At 49.1% G+C, this 20,555-nt stretch overlaps 1 protein-coding gene across 2 annotated transcripts in view; it reads right to left on the reverse strand.

The window, feature by feature from the left end:
• Positions 1-13,195: 13,195 nt before the first annotated feature.
• Positions 13,196-20,555, reverse strand: part of CYGB (cytoglobin) — a 50,091-nt gene continuing 42,731 nt past the window's right edge. For both annotated transcript variants that reach the window (XM_048818228.2, XM_075119310.1), the window contains exon 4: positions 13,196-15,040. In XM_048818228.2, coding sequence (XP_048674185.1) covers positions 14,975-15,040 — 66 coding nt within the window. In that variant the 3' untranslated portion in view covers positions 13,196-14,974. The remainder of the gene's footprint in view (positions 15,041-20,555) is intronic.

The following is a 20,555-nucleotide window of genomic DNA, read 5'->3' on the forward strand; positions in this document are numbered from 1 at the left end:
GGCAGGTCCTATGTTCCTACCGTGAGCACTAGGACTAGAGAGGGGGCTGTGCTGCAAAGGTCACATGGGCTCTGAAACTTCCCCAAGGCTCAAGGCGGGGTGGGGAGAAGGTTTTGGTTCAGGTTCCTCTCCAATGAGTAATGAATGTGTGATTTTAGGAGGAGGGATAAAATCCAGCACTATTCCATGCTCACCCTGCCTGTTGCAGTTTCATATCAGGTTTTTATGGGATTTTATGGGTTTTCGAGCACTCCTCATGCTGCAGGTGGTCCTATGGGAAAGAAGATGCTCCGTTTTATTAGAGGGGACATCTGTTCAGAAGGGGCTGCGTCAGGATTTTCCCTCTCTCGGGAAGGGGGAAAAAGCTCTCACCTTCCAAATGTTCGTGCCCCATTTGCCAAGCTTTTCCAGGATGCCTATTGCTCCGATTCCCAGGGCTGGACAGGAAGGCTAAGGTTGCTCAGAAGTCAGCACCATATTTGAATGAATGACACATGCAGGGGACACCACAGGTGTTTAGATACCACCACGCTGAGGGACACGGTGTTAGAACCTAGGTAGATAAATATTCCTGAGCCATGGCTGGCCACGGCAGGCAGAGGAAGATCATCTGGTTGCTGAGAGCGAAACTGACTTTCTGAACATCTCCGCCAAGGGGTTTCCTCTGATGGCCTGTGAGCCAATTATAAGACAGTGTCACCATCTACTGGGAGTGCTAGGTAATGCAGTCCCTGCACCATCCCTTCACATGTTCTGTGATTAGTTAAGATTTAGTTCACTGACGTTTCATCAGCTCAGAAAAAGAGTGTTTCATGCCAGTGCCAATACAGAGTTTTAAATAAAGGTGACATGGAGGAAGGAAGGTAGCTATTTGCCTGAACTCTGAGATGGGCACCACAATCTCACACATCTGAGGGATAATTGTAACCATCCCACTAAGTTTCTCTTCAAGCTTTAACCTTTGTTCTGCCAGAATCTTGTTAAAAACGTAAACCCATAGCACACATTCCTGCAGCAGTGAGTCAGACTCCCTCTCCTTCTGGATTATAAGAGTCATTATTACGGACGTGATTATGAGACGAGATCAAGGCCCTACAAGGAGCAAGGTGGAACAAACCTTGTTGGCTGAGCACAGGCCCAGGATCCAGAAACTCTGGAATTCTAACCCCAGCTCAGCCAAATTTTCAAAAGTGGCTATTGATTTTGGAGCTCTCCATTTTGGGGACCCCAATTTGCTTAACGTTTAGAGGTGTCCAGCACTGACAGCTCCCACTGCAGTTTATGGGAACTATTGATCCTCAGCAGCCCCTCAGAAATGTGGTCTTGGGTGTCTCTAAGTGGACACCTAAAATTAATGGACGCTTTTGAAAACTGTGGGCCTTGGTGTCCATATTACTAGCCACTGTCCTTTAGAGTATTAATTGGTCAAGCCCAGACATATGTTACCTACTGGTATTGTAGCAACCTCATCATTTCACATTTAGCTAGCGCCTTTCATCCTAAGGCTCCTCCGACGCTTGAATGGAGTGACTGGAGCTTTAAATATTTGGTGCCTGCACTTTTGAGGTCTGACTCTGCAGCATTCTGGGAGGGCTAAATTCAAAGGACTTGATGGGTGGCAGGGGGTCACAGCTGGCATTGGAGACTTGCCCCAAGAATGGAGTAGGGTGGTTGTGGCTGGTAAGTAAGAACATACCGGGCTAGCTTCACTTCTATTTTTATTGTGTTCTCTTCATGTTGTTCTCATCCCTTGAAAGTCATATTGTGAATTCGAAGGGCATGAGTAATGTACTCGGCTCTCGAGATAGAACACGCAACGACACAGTGAATCCACCGCTACAATACAGCCCCTGTTTAACAATGCCCTGTGACAGTACAGAACACTTCCTTAGAACCGGAAGTGAAGAATCCAGTTAACCAAGAGAGGGAATTTAGGTCAGCAGTATGTAATTAGCTTCAATGGACTTCAGCGAGGACATGAGGGCTATGATACAGTTCATACCCCTTTTGTTATGGAAAGTGCTGTGGCATCTTTCATGATCAAATGTCTGATAGTGCAGCCAGTGAGACACGGCAGCTCAGAACCACTAACAGCAGCCTAGGGAGTAGGTTCAGAACTGACCTAGAAGAAAGCGTGTCACCAATTGACCATTCCCTGTAACAAGAGGGGATTGCTTGAAAGTCTCCCATCCAAGTCCAGACCTGGCCCTCAGATCTGGGAGGCTCAGAGCACAAGGCAGTATGATGTACAATAGGCCCAAAGATGCAAGAGTAATGCATATAACCTTTATCATCCTCGCACTCAGCCTTTAGAAGTCCTCGCATGTCTGGTGTATTGACTTTATCCTTTATAGCTGCTGGGTGATTTCCCATGCCCATAGAGTCTTGGCAGCTGTTCTTAATTCTATGCACCATCTGCAGGATACCCCAGGGCACCATCTAATATCTTGTCCTCTATAATATCTATGCAGTTTCCCATATCCTCTGGGGCTTACTCTCTGTATACGTTTGTTGGAATCCCCATATCTCTGGTGCCTTCTCTGTCACTGTATAGTAACAAAATAAGACTCCTTATTCCCTCCAGTGTGTCTGTTACTGTTCCCATGTAATGTCAATTGCATTTTGCATGCCCTGATGTATTTCTAGGTAATATACCTGTGGCATTTCTCTCTCCTCATTTTGCCAGTGTTCTCACCTTGAACAGCAGAGGGCAGACTGAGCCTACTTTGGTTCTTGGTTGGAGTAGCGGTAAAGATTATTTCCAGCACCACTGAGTGAGGGGCCACCCAGAACATAGGGCCAATGTCAAATGCTTATACCACAGTGATATAAATGCCTACATGTGATATAAAAGCCTAGATATACAGCCTATGGCAAGTCTGATATTACAGAGTGTCTCCACCTTGCAGTCTCTTATCAAAAATGTCCTACCCTGCCAAAGGACTTATAAGCAACCAGAGGTGGGTGAGACTGCCAGGTTTTAGAGCTTGTCTGCACTTATAATTATTCAGGAGTAGTTATTTTGGTAAATGTCCAGGTGTAGACCAACCTTTAGAGTCAGACATTTGGCCCAGCCACTTAGAGTGGTTGCAGACCCTTCCAGATAAACACTTAATAACAATGAAGGGGGAAAACAGAGACAAAAGGATTTTGAAATCATTTAAAATTGCGCAAGGAAGTCGGATAAACTGATTATCCCAGTTCCTTGCCTAGATTCTGTTCGTCTTCTGTTTTCAAGTGAATTCAGTGTGGACAGAGAGCCCTGACGACTGAAATCAGCTGATTGTCCACAGAGTAAGCACAGCCCTGGGCAGTGACAGAGCGAGATTTCCCCCCCCCCCCCCCCCCATCATTTACCTATCCTGGTGGGGCAGGGGTCTCTTTGAGGGAGAACAGAGGAGTTCAGGCACCATGGCCCCCTCAGTTCTTAGCTGCCGTTTACTGCTCGCTGTAGAGATGCTTTGGTGATAGTCTGTCCTGAATTCCTGCCACTGGCCTTTGTGTTTGCCTGGGCTTATGAGTGCCAGCGTTAACGGTGGATCTCTTGGCTTGTGTGTGTCACCACATTATTCCTGCTGCAATATTCTCTTGTCGTTTCTGAACCAGGTCCATAGCTCAGGGCACACCCCGCCCACCTTACACTAGCAGTCTTACTGGGCCTGATTTTCAGCAGTTTGGAGCACCTTCATCTCCAGCTGAGGTCTCTCAGAGGTCAGCACCTCTGAGAATCAGATCCATTGGCCTGAGAAACAAACTGCCTACCCTGGGACACTAGGGTCTCAAATGGGATTTTCTGGTGTAACATGCTAGTCAAATGCTCTTTGATTCCCCACAAGAGGGAAAAGTCAATCCCAACTGATGACTCCTCCAGGCTGGAGAACAGGCCCATTGGCGTCAAAGGGGCCGCTGGGAGGAGGGAGCTGGGTAAGAACTGGTTGGGAGAAAACAGCCCATTCTTTGAGCATGTATTTGCAGTTTTTTTGACCCCAGAAGGTCAGTGTGTGATCTCTGCCTAGCATGCTGATCTGTATTGTATCGTCTAGGATTACTTGGTCCTGTCTCAGTGCAGGGGGCTGGGCATGATCACTCCTTGAGGTCCCTTCCAACCCTACGTTTCTATGAGCCTTTCCTTGCGCTCCCCTCCATCTGTTGCATTTCCCTGTTGTCTCTTGGCTTTTACTTAGATCGGAAGCTCTTTTGGGCAAATGCCACCTTTCAGTTTTGGGTTTGTCCAGCGCCTCTCCCGGGGTCCCTGAGCCATGACTGGGTGCTGCCACCACAGCAACAGAAGACTCGAGGGGGCTTTTGCATCCAACCAGCATTTCAGCGGGAAAGTTGATCTTCAGACCCAGGTTTCCACAGGAACATTTTGGAACTGGGGTCAGCACCCCAGCTGTGCTCTGGGCTCTCAACCGGGCTCTGACACTGCCCTGGCCCAAACCCCTCAGCTTCTCCGGGCTTCCTTTTCCCCACCTGTGAAAAGGGGATAACAATACTGACCAAGCGTGGTGTTTATCTACTTGCGTTCCAACCCCATTCATCCCAGAGTACAGCGGTTCTCAAACCTTACCATTCCGAGGACCCCCATTTTGATTTACAATTTTTTGCAGACCCCCCCAACCCCCGTCTCAGCCCCAGGCCCCGCCTCCACTCCACCCCTTCCCCCAGGGCCCCACACCCACCCCACCTCTTCCCGCTCCTGCTCCACCCCTGCCCCTCCTCTTCCCTGCCTTTTTCGCCCCCTCCCCCGAATGTGCCCTGTTCCTGCTCCTCCCCCTCCCTCCCTCCCAGTGCCTCCTGCACCCCACTGAACAGTTGAGATAGGGACAGAGAGGAGTTGATCAGTGGGGCCTGCAGATCCCAGTTTGAGAGATGCTGCCATAGTATCTAGGGCCTCTCTACCAAACCAAGAGAAACATGCTGCTCAAGGAAAGGACCTGCCTCTTTCACCCTTCCCTTCAATCACTCGCTGTCCTCAACGAGCTGATTTTGATGGCTGACTTCCAGGTGATAGCTGGATAGATCTAATCCAATGCAATCTCATGTGAATTCACGTCTCACCTTAAAGTTTGGACGCACTCTCTATAGCTCCGTAACAACTTTGCAACTTTTAGGGTCTTGCACCAGGCCCTAAAACTGGGAAGACTCATGTTCATCCTGATCTCCTGGGGTGGAGAATTCCACACTTGGCGAGGTTCCCCTGAGAAGCCCCTCGGCCTCTGAGAGCTTTGCTGTGGGAACCAGCAGCCACGTCATCCCAAGTGACTGTTGAGATGCTCAGCAAGAGCTCCTTGGCTGGAAGGCTGGCCCAGCGCACTGTTAGACATTTCTACCCACAGGTCTCTCTGGGTAACTATTATTTTTATCCTCCCACTTGTTCTGTGGAAAGAAAGTATTAAAAATAAAGCGGGCTGGTGGGAGCTTTTTTATTGCTTTCCCAAAGAATAAACATTTGCGAGAGCTCTGGGAGTATTTAGTTAAACAGGAAAAGGCCAAGGGGATGGGAAGCAGCACGCTACCTTCGGCACGTTTTGCCGGATGATAGTTTAGATTGGCTGGGTTTTATTCCCATATAAATGATTGCTCGGTGAGAGGCTGAAGCTATAAATAGACTCCCCCAGGCCTGCTCGTAGAAGGCTGCCTTGCCCCCATTGGCCTGGAATCCGCAAGGCACATTCGCAGGATTAGGGGGAGGCAGCAGGTAGCACTGGCAAGGTCAGGCAAAGGGGGCTGGTTGTCTGGGAGAGGGCCTGGCCAGACTCACCCTGACCCAGGCTGGCTAGGGAGGGTCTGCTCTTGGGTTGCGAGTGTGAAAGCAAGAAATCTCAACTACTTCCCATTAGCTTGAACGGGGAACAAGGGGAATGTGCACGTGGTCAGAGGGCCATGGGTGGTAGTCACCGGAAACCATTCGTAGCAACGACTCCTCTTCCAGACACCAAAGGAGCCCTTTTCTGACGTGCAGGAGTGTGTGATCGGTGCGGGGGGAGGGCTGTGTGGGTGGCCTGGGGGCAGACAGGGGATGGGGCATCGTAGCTGAAGTCTCAAAGCCAGCCCCATGCTCTGGCGATACTAATGGCTGGGACAGCTGAGGACGTGGCAAGCTGAACCCCTTGACCGGAGCAGGATCCTCTCCTTTGTTGTTCTGTATCAACCCCTCTGGCCATCATGAAAGCAGCACTGATCAGTTCTGAAGGTCCCAGGTGGAGTTGTCAAGCAATGTCTGTTGGGGGGAGGGAGGGTTGTATATGTGGAAAGGGCGGGAAAGTGAATATGGGGCTGGAGAGAGCTCAGGGGACTTCCTCCATGGGTAAAAATACCATCCCAGCGGTTCTGGGGTAGCCCGTTTGTAACAGGGAGATCCCATGTGCTCACAGGACCTCACTTTAGGGCCCTAGTCAAGAAGTGTCATTGTATTGCAAAGTTATACTGTGCCAGGGCAACATTTTGATGGGATGAGATGACGCTGTGTTGCATCATGAGGACTGTCTTTTTGTTCAGTGGTTGCACAGCGCCTAGCACATGGGTTCCTGGTCTCTGATGAGGGCTCTCGGGCATTACAGTAAGACAAATAAATAATGGGCTGGCAGAAGGCTACGTTGTGTCAAAGCATCACAATAAGCCAGAGCATTATAGCTATGTGACGAGTGAGTGCCATGGAGATCCAGGTCAAATTCACGGTGGCATTAAGAAGGCAAAGACATTTGAAAGGCCTTCCTTCTCCCTCTTTGTTATTGACTTGCTGTCCCCAGTGACTAATTATGCTGTACCTGAGCTTATGTGCACAAGACAATGCTGCCATTAGGCTCCTCTTCCTGGTTCTCTGGGATACCTGGACCAGGGAGAACACACGTGAATGCACTGAGGCCAGGGGCCGGCAGTTCCAGCTGCTGTGGGAATAATACAAACGAGGGCAGTTCACACCATAGAACTGTCACTGACTTTATGACACTGTTACAGCCAAAAGAGATCCCAGCAAATAATGTCTCTTCGGCTTCAGCCCTGGAGGTGTTTCCTGGGTCAAGCAACCCTATGGACATTGGAGATGTTACCTCTGTCCTGTCCTGGTGCAGGGCCAGTCTCTTAGCAGTTTTGCGGCTTAAGAGTGCTCCAGTCTGTGGAGATTAAGCTAACATTTATTGTTAGCACAGTAGCTGACCAAGAGACCAAACCTTGCTGCCTCCATCCAGAGAACCAGCTGCTCAGCCAGCTCCTGCAGAGAGGGCCACCTATTGCAGTAGTTACAGAGTATGGGGATTACAGAGTATGGGGATTGCCTCATAGCTGGGATCAGTGACCCTGTTCCCTGAGATCCTACACAGCAATCCAGAGCAGTGCTTGGAACTGACTTGCGCTCCATCTGCCTTTGGGGTCCATAGAGCTTGAGCTGTTCTTGGCCAGTAACATCTGACTCTGTACGTCCTTGCCCTGGAGGGCAAAGGGCCAGTCTTCACTGCTGGATAGGAACGTTCCATGAGTTATGTGTAAAAAACTCATGGAACAAACCAGAGCCCTGGAGCCAAACTGTCTCAAACTCTGAGGCCATTCAGATTGGACTGTCTTGTTGTCTCTGCTAATAAAGGACCCTTCCTGTTGTCCCATCCACCCAAGCCTTAAAAGCTGTTTTTCCACCTGCCTGGTGTGCTCTGCTGTCCTTTGTGGAGGTGTGATGGGGTGGCTGCACCTCACTGGCAGACTGGAGGCAGTCAATTAGAAACGGGTTGAGAGGAATAGCCAATCATGGCCCGGTAGGCTCATATAAGTAGGGCTGCAGGGCAGAGCAGAGTTCGGTAGCTGCCTGGAGCTTGAGGAGGGAAGATCAGGCTCCTAGTAGGAGGAAGGAGTGCCAGCACCCTGGACAGAGCAGAGGTGATGGTGGGCGAGACACCAGCAGAAGAGGGTACAGAGCTAATTCCCAAGAGAGCCAGTAGGAGGTGCCACAGTGGTGAGTCCCACCCCATCATAGGGGGATTTGGAAAAGTCCTACCCAATCTATGCAGACATTGCAAGGAATTAGTCCTGGCACCAGCCCTCCACGTCAATACCAAGGACTTTGCCATTGACTCGCGTTGTGTCCTTGTGCCATTTCAGCATTCCAAGCCTCCATTTCTGCTTTTTCAAAATGAGGCTAATACGACATGATATCTGGGGCTAGCTCTGAGGGATTAATACCCACTGGGGGTGTCTGCAAAGAGCGTGGAACAGGCAACATGCAGAGTGTGATGATGAAATTGGTGGAGCTCTGTTCTCCTCCACCCACTCTGAATCTGGCCTGTACTAGCAAACAAGGCAAGGCTAAGAAAGGGGGAGAGAGAGGGAGATGGAAAGCCCTCTGGACTTGGAGAGGTGCCCTGTGTAAATAACGTGCACTGCTCCCAGACACTTCAGCGGTTCCTTTTCCTGCTGTCTTTTCTCAAATGAAAAATCTGATTTTTGCCTGACAGATGGCTGAAGGTAAACATTGTGATCAAGGTGCTAATGAGAATGCTACAGGGCTCTCACAGCTCTTTAGACCTCAGAGGCAGACAAGCATGCAGAGAAAGTGTCAGCGGCCTTTCTGGAATAGATAAGCGTGCAACCGATCTGCCGAGACAATGATCAGCATGACGCCAGTGACATGACAATGTGCTGAAATCCCCAGTCAAACTGAGATTGCCGTGCATCTGGGGTGGAAGCATGTAACGAAGGCTGGCGCCCCCGTTATGTGCTTTCCACCTCGCTGCTACAGTCTGACACATTGCAAGGGCCTCTCCCCACCCCCATCGTGTCTGGGCTGGGGGCTCTGGTGCCTTCGGTTTTCTTGCCTTTCCTTCCCCTCCCACTCTGCATGGATCTGGGGCTCCACCCATCTGCACAGGGTTTAGAATGACTATTCAGAGGGTTGCCGTGAATAGCTGGACTGTGTGTTGAAAGAGGTGGATTCAGGCTAAGAGGGTCAGAAAGGAAGGATAGTCCAGTGGCAAGACCACAGGCTAGAACCCAGGAGAAGTGTGTCCCTGCTCTTGCTGCTTTGGCAAGTCACTCAGGACCGGATCCTCAAAGGATGAGGCACCCAACTCCCATTAATTTCAGTGGGGGTTAGGCACCTACCACCTTAGGGGATCTGGCCTTAGTCCCTCAGTTCCACATCTGTACAATGGGGGTAACAGCACTACTCTACCTCACAGGGCAGTTGTGGGCATACATACAGCAAAGGTTGTCCAGTGCTCAGATACTACAGTAATGGAGTTCAGACAAGAACCATAGGTTTTGCTCTCATTCACACTGGTATAATTCTATCAGATTCCATGGAAACTGAGAGCTGGATCTTGGCCATGTTCTGAATGTAGATTGGTGACCAAACGTAGACTTATTATCCTAGCTTCCATCCACGGGATTACGCTACGTCTGTATTTAGGCCAATGTGTGCACTGGGTTTTGAAGAGACATCCCCCGGACTGGTTTGCTGAGAGTGTTCTATCTAATTGCTCCAGGGCAGATGGCTTGACTGGGTTTGGGATGAACCTAAACATTTACATTTCATTCAGAGTGACTGTCACAGTAGCCATGTCTACACTGGGAAATGTGCCATGTTGGAAAATGTGTTAACATCATGTTGGTTAAAATGTGTAAGCTAAGCATGATTTTGTCCTGGATGTAGTCTGGGACAGAAATTATTAAAATGCATTAGATGGTTATGGTCACCGTAGATTTGACCACCCCTTTGCAAACCCAACTCCAGGATGACACATTGTGAGCATAACCTTGGACGGGGGTCAGATTTATATTGAGCTTTGTAACAGTTTTGCTTTGGGTTGAAGATTGCACCCTGTGCCCTTGTCCACCTGTCATGCTCTGAACCCCAATCAGTCAAAGTGTAATATCAGGGGTCAGGCAGGTCAAAGGGCAGTCTATATCAGTGGTCGGAGTTCATGCAAGAAGTTCTGATAGCCAGGAGATCCAATCCAAGGGGAAGGTACAGCAGGGCAGCTGGTGAGGTTGGGTGGGGCAGCAAGGCCAGGTCAAGCCAGGTCCAAGTAGCAGCTAGCAGGCAATGGCTTGTTGTTCAGACAAGGCCAGAAAGAAAGCAGGAATTTTATATATGGTCACCAGCCCATCAGGGTCAAGACTATGTGGCCAATCAGGAAGCAGGTTGCAGAATGCAGAAAGTTGGCCACTCAAGTGTATGACTTCTTTGATCAGTTGGTGTGGTGTGGTGTGATGTGTTGGCCAAGGCTGCTTCCTCAACCCAGGGAATCTAAGTTTGAGACTGGGGTTCAAGACCAAGGTCCTGACTACAATGTACTTTAGTTGGAGACTTATAGTTCATCTCACCATCCCCCTCCTTACATGGATTATTGGCCAGAGGGTGGGTTAAGGTTGTACAGTACCAAATAATGAAAAAAAACCATACCATTGTAATTCATGAACGAAGGGGCAAGGTGAAGCTTGGGGTGGCAATCAGGGGTGCTGGAACAATGTGTGTAGCAGGGGTGCTGAGAGCCATTGAACCAAACTGTAAACCCTGTCTATGATGGAAACCACTTCAAGTTGGGCGTGCAGCAGTACCCCTAGTTCCAGCACCTATGGTGGCAATTGAAAGAGAGTATGTGTGGGAAAGTTTCTAGACATGAATAATGGGGGGAAAGTACTGGGATCTGGAGCCCCTTTTGAGGTGAGGTCAGAGTCTCTGGCCCATATCAAGAGGCTTCATAAATGAAGGTTGGCTGGAAGCTCTGAATGGGCAGAGTTAAGGTTAATTTAAATAATTAGGGCTACTCAAACACCACAGGGTGGGGGAAGGAATTGAACATTCTGTCTAAAAATAAATGCCTGGGTTTTTGTTGTTGAAATTTGAAATGTCTAAATTCAGAATGTTTCCCTTTGTTCGATGGTTGGTCAAAAATAGGGGAAACAGTTAACAACAATGTGATTGGCATTTTCCTCCCTTTTTATTTTTTATCAGTATTTCAATACCAGAAAAATCGTGACCCTGCCCCAGGAATAAGAGGAGTGAGGACTTTCTGACACGGGGGGTTCTGAATTCTAACCCTTGCTTTTGCTATTGTGTGGACTAAACATGACTGAAGGTGGGTAGGGGTCTTGTTAAATGAGCACAGCAGAACTCAGCTGGAGCTGGAATTAAGATCTCGCTCTGTTCCTTTCCTGCACCAGTTTCTAGCTTCCCCTTGGCTTTAGATGCCAATGTCCTTGAGCCAGTCATGCCTGATGTGGGTAGGAGGCTGGAGACAGACAGCCATGCTTTCATTCAGCCACATCCTTTTGTTGTTTGGCTTTGATTCCCCCCTCTCTAATCAGTGCTGTGCCCTTCTGACAGCTGATTATCCCTGGCTGTCTCTCTGGGACCAGCATGAAGGTGATAGGAGAGGGGCAGCCGTAGAACCAAGCTGGGTCAACAGAGGATTAATTACGTTTCGGGCACTTTGCAGTGGTGTCGCATCAGCACAGAAAAAAATCAAGGCATTTCCCTCTTCGCCCAGCACGTCAGGAATAGCAATTAGTATCCTAGAGGGCTGATTAGAAACTGCACAGAATTACCAGCTTCTGCCCTTTGCAATGCTCTTTTACCTGGTCTAGGCTATGGCTGAGGTGCCAGTCGGTAGTAACAGGTGATATTTATCACCATCAGCTCTCACTCTCTCAAAGGTGACTTGCCAGTCATTTTCTCACGGACAGGAACAGCTGTCTCAGAGCAGCTAGCACATCACAAAAGACATTCCATCCAGAATGTTCTGTTCCCCCTATGAGCTGGCTAATGTGTCCATGCAACACTGCCCTCTATGTGTGTCATAGATGCTGTACTGCTAGGAGCTAATGAGAATCCCTTTGGTTTGGAAGAGGCCCATGCTCAAATGGCAGAAACCAGGCTGGATTCTTAATCTTAGCGAGAACGACAGAACAGGGCAGTTTGTAGCCCCAAATCAGGATCAATAGTGGGAGGATGTTTTAACCTACCAATTGGGGGTGGGGTGGGCAGTAGGCTGCTGGCCCTCTCCCTAGGCCAGGAACTACTGACACCAGGCCCAAAGGCTCTTTCATGCCCTTTCCTCAGGGCCCAGGTTACTAATTAAATCAAAACTACACAAAGTAACACAAAACAAAGCCATTCCCCAGACCAACCCAGGGTGTGGCGACCTTTTCCCTGCACCCATCCCTCTACTCCACACAACCCTCCCTTCTATAGCACCCAGCCAACTGGGCTCTCTCTCGGCCCTTTCTAGAAAACATCTGACTGATCCCTTCCCAGCTGGTTCTGATAATTGCACAGGGCTGTCAAGGCCCAACCCCCCACACCAGCACTTTAAAAGGCAGAGCAACCTGTTAAAAGGTGTTTAATACAAAATGGGACCCAGAACTACCAAACCTTAGCTTCTCCCTGTCCTGGATTCCTTGATCTCCCTCGCCATATGCTTCCAAAATGCATTGCTCCCCCTCACTCCAGCCCCTCAATGGACTCCTGGACTTCAGTGTTTTATGTGGGTGAGGGCCACCATCTGCCCTTTGGTTTCTTACCAACCCAGCATTGTACTCGGTCCCCTCCGGCTGCCAGGCCTCCCCTTCCCCCCTCCAGGTGATAGTGGTTCCTGGGCATTCCAAGTGGTGTCAGCTCTTGTGATTCATTGTGAATCTTGTGAGATTCGGTGTTTTTTGTAAAATCCCAGCTGCTGGAGTCACGTTGTTATGGGAAAAATCTTAGCTTCTATTTTTAAAAAAGTGACTTTCTAGCCCTCATGGCCGCAAAGAAATCTTGAAAAAGGGGACCCCTAAAGGTTAAAAAACTACCAACAAACCCAAAAGCCAAAATCAAAATGAAATCCCATGCACCAGAATGCAAATGAAAAGAACCAGCATTTATGATTTCTTAAAATCTCATGACTTCTGGCTCCTCATGAATTTTTGGGGGTCAGACTTGGGATTTTTAAATGCTTGGCGTTGTCTATGCTGTATTGAGCGCTAACACACACAAGGCCGTGACACCGTGTGACGAGGAACAAATGTATCAAGATGAAACAAATCCACAAGACAGCATCCTGGGTGCAAACACTGGTCATAAGGGAGAAGAAGTACAGTTGGGGTCACCAGTATGTAGGACCGCGAAGAGGAGGGTGTTTTCATTAGGAGAATGATACCCAGAATGAAGCATCCCACACGTTCCGAAATCACCTTTGTTATAAAATATACTATTACATTATAATAATATTTATGGATTTATTATTTATACAACCCCATAGTTGTGCATGACACTTGACAGACAGATCAAATGACAGACGAGTTGTGGATTTTGCAGATTAGAACAGGGCTGGAAGGATTAGGTTTGGCTGAGTAGATGGTGTGGTGCTGGTAGCTATGGAACAACAGTTATGTCTACACTTAGAGCTGGGGGCGTGATTCCCAGCACAAGCCAACATACTTGCACTAGCTCTTATCAAGCTAGCATGCTTAAAATTGTAGTGAAGCCACAGGAGTACAGGCGGCGGTGTGGGTTAGATGTCCCCAGTACTTACCCATGGGATGTGTGCGGGTTTGTATTCGGGGTAACTAGGCCATGCCGCTGCTGCCTCCGCCAGGGCTACTGCAGCTACACTGAGAGCTGAGAGCTAGTGCAAATGTATGTATGTGAGCTAGGAATTACATCCCTAGTGTAGAAGTAGCCTATGTTTCATTGTTCTGTGTCCTGCATCTTACAATATCTAAGACCTCAGCCTGCAGGCAGAGACAACAGCTATTTTGTTCTCAGACTTTAGTACAGATTGTTAGAGAGAAGTACTCACTGTGATCTCTCAGGGAAACTTTCTTTTTGTTCTTTCTTCTTTTGTTGTTTCCCTTAATCTAAAATAAAAGCAATTTAGCCTGAAAGTTTATGGCTGTTCTTTGTGTAGAGTCAATCTTTCCTTCTACCAATAAATAAATAAATAGAAGAAGAGAGAAAATATGTGTAGTTACTAATTAAAATGTACAAAAAAAGGAAAGTTAATTATTTTAAAATAGTGCTTAAAGGCTAATAAGTATTTGTGTTCATTTAAAAAAATCACTATTTACTCTGCTTAAAAATAAAATATAAGTACGTCCACATCATGGAATCTGATCATGATTTTATTTCTGAAGCTGTTTTTGAATCTCAGCTTCTAAACCATTAATTTTTTGAATAACTAGTACCTGTTTTTTTCTTTATTTCCCACTAATGCAAACATTTTAGTCAATCATTTGTAAAAGCTTTAGAAATAAACATCAATATTTCTTTTTGAGTTTCACCAGAGATAAAAGTCAAATCCTTCCAATACTAATCATAAGGAAAAGAATTACAACATGAAAATGATGTAAAATCTGGGTCTGACTCTGCTTTATGCTAATCCAGTGTAAATAAAAGAAATCGACTTGGAAATTGATTAAGTAAGGTCAGAATTAGGTCCACTGTTAAGAGTTGAGATCTAGACCAGATTCGCTGTGATCAGCTGTATCATGTGGATGTTGCCAGAATGGATCATGCATATACAGTCTTGATCCTGAAAACTCTGATGGTCATGAATAACTTTTTGTATGTATGTATGGGTGTCAAGTTACTTATCTGTGTAAATGTTTGTAGGATAGGAGCTCTGCAATCTGAAGGTCTTTCCCATTCTTCCAGGCTGGAATTTCTTTTTAAAAGAACTCAGTGTTTGTTCAATGTAACGCACACTGCAGGGCCGATAGCATCTTAATTCTCAGGAACTATAGAAGGTCTCATGACAGTCAGATGATCTCATTCTGCTAATGGTCATATCAGGAAATGGAAGCTAGTTTTTCCCAGTCACAGCACAGTCAGGGGAATGCTGATGCATGCGTATAACATTGTTGGTCTGGTTACAGGAATCCCCTGAGGTTCTCCCACATTCTAATATACATATACTGAATAATCACTTTGAATGAGACAGATGCAGTTCCCTTGGGCACTGTTATGGTTCAATGCAAGCTGCTCTTCATGGACAGCAGTGTTTCAGGTTGGCAGTGGAGTCTCTGTCACCTTGTTGCTGCTGCCACCACCACTGCCACCAGGGGGCTCCTGAAAAACCAGAGGATGCATCTTGCTAGTTCATTGCCCCCTTAAATATTGTCAGTAATTCCCCTCCCTCCCAGTGTAAGGGCTAAATCTTCTGTCCTGAAGATCTGCCTCCAGGGAGGAGCAGAAAAACACCAACCAGCTCAACTTCTCTTCTGCTCGCAAGGTTGATCCTGCAACCGGGGGACCACTAGAGTGGCACTGCTCCATCATATGGTCCGTGTCCATCCTGTAGCTAACCCCATGCTTGGCAAGAGCTGGTTCAAGGTGTCTCATCCCAGCTCCCAGACACTAGGTGGGCTCTTAGGTAGAGATGGTCCTGGGCTGCACAGTTTAGATCTAGAATTTCCTCAGAGTTTTGGTTTGGTCCATTATAATAGCTGCAAAATTTGGATCTGGTTCTGGACTTCCCAAAGCCTGGGCATGTTCAGATCCAGGGCCTTTGGTAGCCTCCTGCTAGACAGAACACAATACAACCCCTTGGGACCAACATTTTCTGAAGTCCAACTTCGGCAGCCATCCATTAAAATACCCAAAGGCAGTGGCTGCTCTGGAAAATGTGGCCATAAATGACTTGCCTGAGGTCCTGCAGTTAGTCAGTGGCAGAGTCAGGAATCCTGATTCTGGATCCAGCCTGGATGAACCAGTGTGCACTTTGTGTGCTTGCATGGGGCCCCCAATCTCAGGGGCCACCAACCAGGATTGGGCCTAAGATTGCCACCTGGGTGATTTTAAACCAACCTGGCTGGTTTTTCTTCTCTTGCCGGTTGCAGTGTGCTGGGGTTTTCTTCACTTGGCACTAGTGAAAATACCCTGGCAAGCTGCAACTGGCAACAACTTCCGCGTGCATGTACAGGGGTGCCAGGGGCTGCTTCCATTACAGAGCACAGGTCCCATGGCACCTGGGAGAGCTGCTGGCATGGCATCCGGGTGCTGCTCGATGTGCCAGGCCCTCAGCATGCCAATACGGGGGCTGAGGCTCCTGCTCCTCATGGCGCTGGAAAGTAAGATGGACCCGTGGCTCACCAGCAGGGACGAGTACATAGTGGGGACCGGGGTGGGAGAGGGGATGGTGAAGTGACTCCCCAGCTCATTGTGAGGGGGTGCCTGCGAGGGGAAGAGGAGGGTAAGGTTGGGGGGGTGCCTGCGAGGGGAAGAGAAGGGTCAGGCTGGTTGTTGGCGGGGGGCCTGGGAGGGGAAGAGGAGGGTCAGGCTGGTTGTTGGGGCGGGGTGCCTGGGAGGGGAAGAGGAGGGTCAGGTTGTTGGGGGGGTGCCTGCGAGGGGAAAAGGAGGGTAAGGTTGGGGGGGTGCCTGCGCGGGGAAGAGAAGGGTCAGGCTGGTTGTTGGGCGTGATGCTGGGAAGGGAAGAGGAGGGTCAGGCTGGTTGTTGGGGGTTGCCTGGGAAGGGAAGAGGAGGGTCAGGCTGGTTGTTGCGGGGGTGCCTGGGAGGGGAAGAGGATGGTCAGCTGGTTGTTGGGGGGGGTGCCTGGGAAGGGAAGAGGAGGGTCAGGCTGGTTGTTGGGGGGTGCCTGTGAGGGGAAGAGGAGGGAAAGGTTGGGGGGGTGCCTGCGAGGGGAAGAGGAGGGTCAGGTTGGTTGTTGGGGGGGTGCCTGGGAAGGGAAGAGGAGGGTCAGGCTGGTTGTTGGGGGGGTGCCTGGGAGGGTAAGAGGAGGCTCAGGCTGGTTGTTGGGGGGGTGCCTGGGAAGGGAAGAGGAGGGTCAGGCTGGTTGTTGGGGGGGGTGCCTGGGAGGGGAAGAGGAGGGTCAGGCTGGTTGCGGGGGTGGTGCCTGGGAAGGGAAGAGGAGGGTCAGGCTGGTTGCGGAGTTGGTGCCTGGGAAGGGAAGAGGAGGGTCAGGCTGGTTGCGGGGTTGGTGCCTGGGAAGGGAAGAGGAGGGTAAGGTTGTTGGGGGGGTGCCTGCGAGGGGAAAAGGAGGGTCAGGCTGGTTGTTGGCGGGGTGCCTGGGAGGGGAAGAGAAGGGGAAGGTTGGGGGGGGTGCCTGCGAGGGGAAGAGGAGGGTCAGGCTGGTTGTTGGGGGGGTGCCTGGGAGGGGAAGAGGAGGTTCAGGCTGGTTGTTGGGGGGGTGCCTGGGTGGGGAAGAGGAGGATCAGGCTGGTTGTTGCGGGGGTGCCTGGGAGGGGAAGAGGAGGGTCAGGCTGGTTGTTGGGGGGGTGCCTGGGAGGGCAAGGGGAGGATCAGGCTGGTGGGCGAGGGAGGCAGTGGCTTTTTTTTTTTCTGTCTCTCAGAGGTGGCAACGTTATCAGGATTCCTGATGGCATTGTGTTTTGGCCCAATCTGTACCCTAAATAAAGCCAGGAATCTCCCTTCTCTGTATCCCTCCAACCGGCCTCTGTGAAGGCCCAACGGAACCGTTCACGGATATGGACAGGGGGCTGAATTCTGCTTGGCATTTTATCCATCCAGATCTGGAGTAACTCCAATGACGGCAGCAGAGCTAGTCCAGATTTACACCAGTGCGAGTGAGAGTAACACTGAACTCCCAGGCTGCACAGAGCATTGTCTATTCAAAATGAGAAGGCGAGGACAGCCGGCCAATCGAGCCATTAGATGGACCATATGTTCCTTAGTGCTTTATAAATTCCTTTACTGGGGGCAAGTGGGCCTGATGGATTTATTACTAACCAGACGGTGCAATCTGAATATTTCTTTCAATTGGTGGTGGGGACTCCAATCCTTCAAGGCGAGCTGAGAGCTCCAAGCTGGTGATTGTATTATACTGAGAGACTCCAGGGCCCCTGTGGGACCATTGACAGGGTTGTGCATAGGGGAGAAGTGGAATTTTCCACACTTCATCTCTCTTGTGAAACCAGCAGCCTGGTGCTGTGTAAGTTCTGGTCATTGCCCTGCTTTCCCATTTCACTGGGTGGGGGTACAACCAAAAGAGTCCCCCCACACCCTTTCCTTCCCTATCTTTCCTCCCCTCTCCTGTGTTAGCATTTGAAAATGTGGGAGGAGAAGAGGAACCTGATTGTAAATTAGCCCTGAAGAATTTTTCAATTTCAGATGTGTATTTCCCCCCCTTGTTATTTAATCTCTTTGCTGCCAAACTGCAGAGAATTAATCTTGGTCTGGGCTGACAGAGTTTACAGTAAGTACTGTTCAGATAAACCATATCACCCAGCGCAGATGAAGAGAAGACAGGGAATGGGAATGGACTCCTGGTTAGTATCATTGCTGGGAGAGACTTTTCTTTCTTTCTTTCTTTCTTTCTTTCTTTCTTTCTTTCTTTCTTTCTTTCTTTCTTTTTAGCAAAGCTCTTTGAGGGGAAAACAGAGCCAGATCCTCAGCTAGGGTAAGTCAAGTGCAGCTTCAATGAAATTGATTGAGTTGTCTCAGCTTATGCCAGATTGGCATCTGAAATCAATGGGAGTTAGGCACCTAAATATCTTTGAGGATCTGGGCCCTGGCTCATAAAGTGTAGTAGAACTTAATCAGCATCCAAAACACTGCACGATGCCACTAAAGATGGGGGCTTGAGATCAGGCAAGTATGCTCTTTGGGGCTGGGGCTTTGTGTTCTGTGTTTGTATAGCGCCTAATACAATGGGGGCCTGGTTCAATACAATAAAGGAGGAGATGAAGAAAAGGGGATAGAGTTCCTTTGAGGTTGCAGGATTTATCTATCCATATTACATTAATAATGAAATATTGATTCTGCATGCATTTCTATTGGTTGGCATGTTAGCTGTTTCAAATGATCTTCTATTCACCTTCTGGGGTGGAGGGAGAAGAAATTTGCAAATTGATTCTTGGTCTTTGCCGTGTTCCCAAATAAAGGACACTGCAGAGAGGGCTAGATTTGCCTGGACCAGCTTTGATTCGCAATGACGCGCCAGGGTGCAGGACTGGATGGGCAGTGGCACGTTGCTTGCTGGATAACTGTCCTGGCGCAATGGCAGACTGGTGTGAGGAATTTGCACTGGGACAGCTGCGGGGGCTGAGGATCAGAGCACAGGTGTAGAGCTGAACTTGGCTTTGTCTTAGCCATTTATTAAACTGGACTTTTCCATTCATGTTCTCCTTCGGGGCAGGAAGGAGTCAAAAGTTTTTGAGTTCTGGAAGTGAAAGCTGCTCCGGGTGGGAGATGAATTTCTGAGTGTTTGAGCATGGCGTAATATATTTATCTTGTCTCTGGAGCCTGCCTTAGTCATATTACAGCTGCCTTTCACTACAGAGTGGCTGAGAGCCCTTACAGCTAAAAAAATAAAGTCACCTTAATGATAATAACTTTAATGGGACAGGGAGGCCAGGCAAATCTGAGAGCTGGATGAATGGTTTGGGCAGAAGTTTGGATCCACCTCATTCTAGCTGCCCAGCTGTATCTGTTTGTGAGCTTAGGGTTAGCAGATACATCATCATGCCAGGCTTGAGGTTGGGGGAACCCAGCTGGTGTCAAACCGCTTGGAGCATCCTAGGTTTAAAGGATTGACTCTGGCTTTATTGAGCTTGTGGGAGGGAAGGAGAAAAAAATCCAGTGAAGGGGAATATGATGGGGTGTACAAACCCCACCCTGGTTAGCCAGGGGTTAGCAGGAGCCTGAGCCCAGGTAAGCAGGATGGCACCTGGTCCAGGGTGCTAGGCATAATTGGTGATCAAACCCAGCTGGGAAGGAGGTAGGTCTTCATAAAGGAAGGAGCAGGAGGCAAAGGAAGAGCTCAGTTGGTGGTAGAGGAACAGGAAGGTGATATAAGAGATAGCCGGGGTTGGTGTACCCTCTAGGGTAGATGGCTTGTGTGGGGCTATGAGGTGATGGGGAAGAAGTAGCTCAGCCAACAGCAGGAGTGTGACCTTGGAGTGTGGTAGGGGCTGGACTCACAGGGGCCCAGGCAGTAGGCCTGCTTGCCCTGACATGAGGGTTGTGATGGATTGGGAGCGTGGCCTAGGGCAGGAACTGAGGAGAAGCCTTGGGAGGCATTCTTCACTAGAGAAGCCTGGAAAGGGGCTACAGAAAAGGCCTGAAAAAGTGAATGGTGGGAAGAAATCCAGGGAGGAAACCGCAAGGAGTCTTGTGGAGCAGACCTTCAGTGCTTGGTTATAGGATCCTTGGACTAGAACCCAGTATGGTGGGAGGACTGGGTTCCCCACTAGCCACTGGGGAAGGTGGCATGAGGCCACTGAGATGGGGAGGTGGAGGACTGAACATCCTGGACAAAGGGGTGTAGGGACCCAGGGGCCCAGAGTTGAGTGCTGAAGATCTGACATAAGGACTCTTGTTTGTTGGACTTTGTCCCTTTGGAAAGAATGGGACTAACCTGTGACCTGGTGGAGAGCTGGGCAAACTGCTGCAGAACCAGAGGCGCTAGAAAGGAAAGAGCTGCTACACCATGCCCAGCCACAAGAGATGTGCCAATGATGAGCCCACCCTTCTTTTGGGGGATATGGCTTTAAAAAATGGACCAGCTGATAGGGAGGGTGAAAGACACTGGAGAAAAGAAAAGTGGGGGGAGGGAATCAACAAGTATCCTGAACAGACACTATTTCAACTTAATATAATGTGTTC

Source organism: Caretta caretta, chromosome 14 (genome assembly GCF_965140235.1).
Source record: "Caretta caretta isolate rCarCar2 chromosome 14, rCarCar1.hap1, whole genome shotgun sequence".
In the NCBI taxonomy this organism is placed as follows: domain Eukaryota; kingdom Metazoa; phylum Chordata; order Testudines; family Cheloniidae; genus Caretta; species Caretta caretta.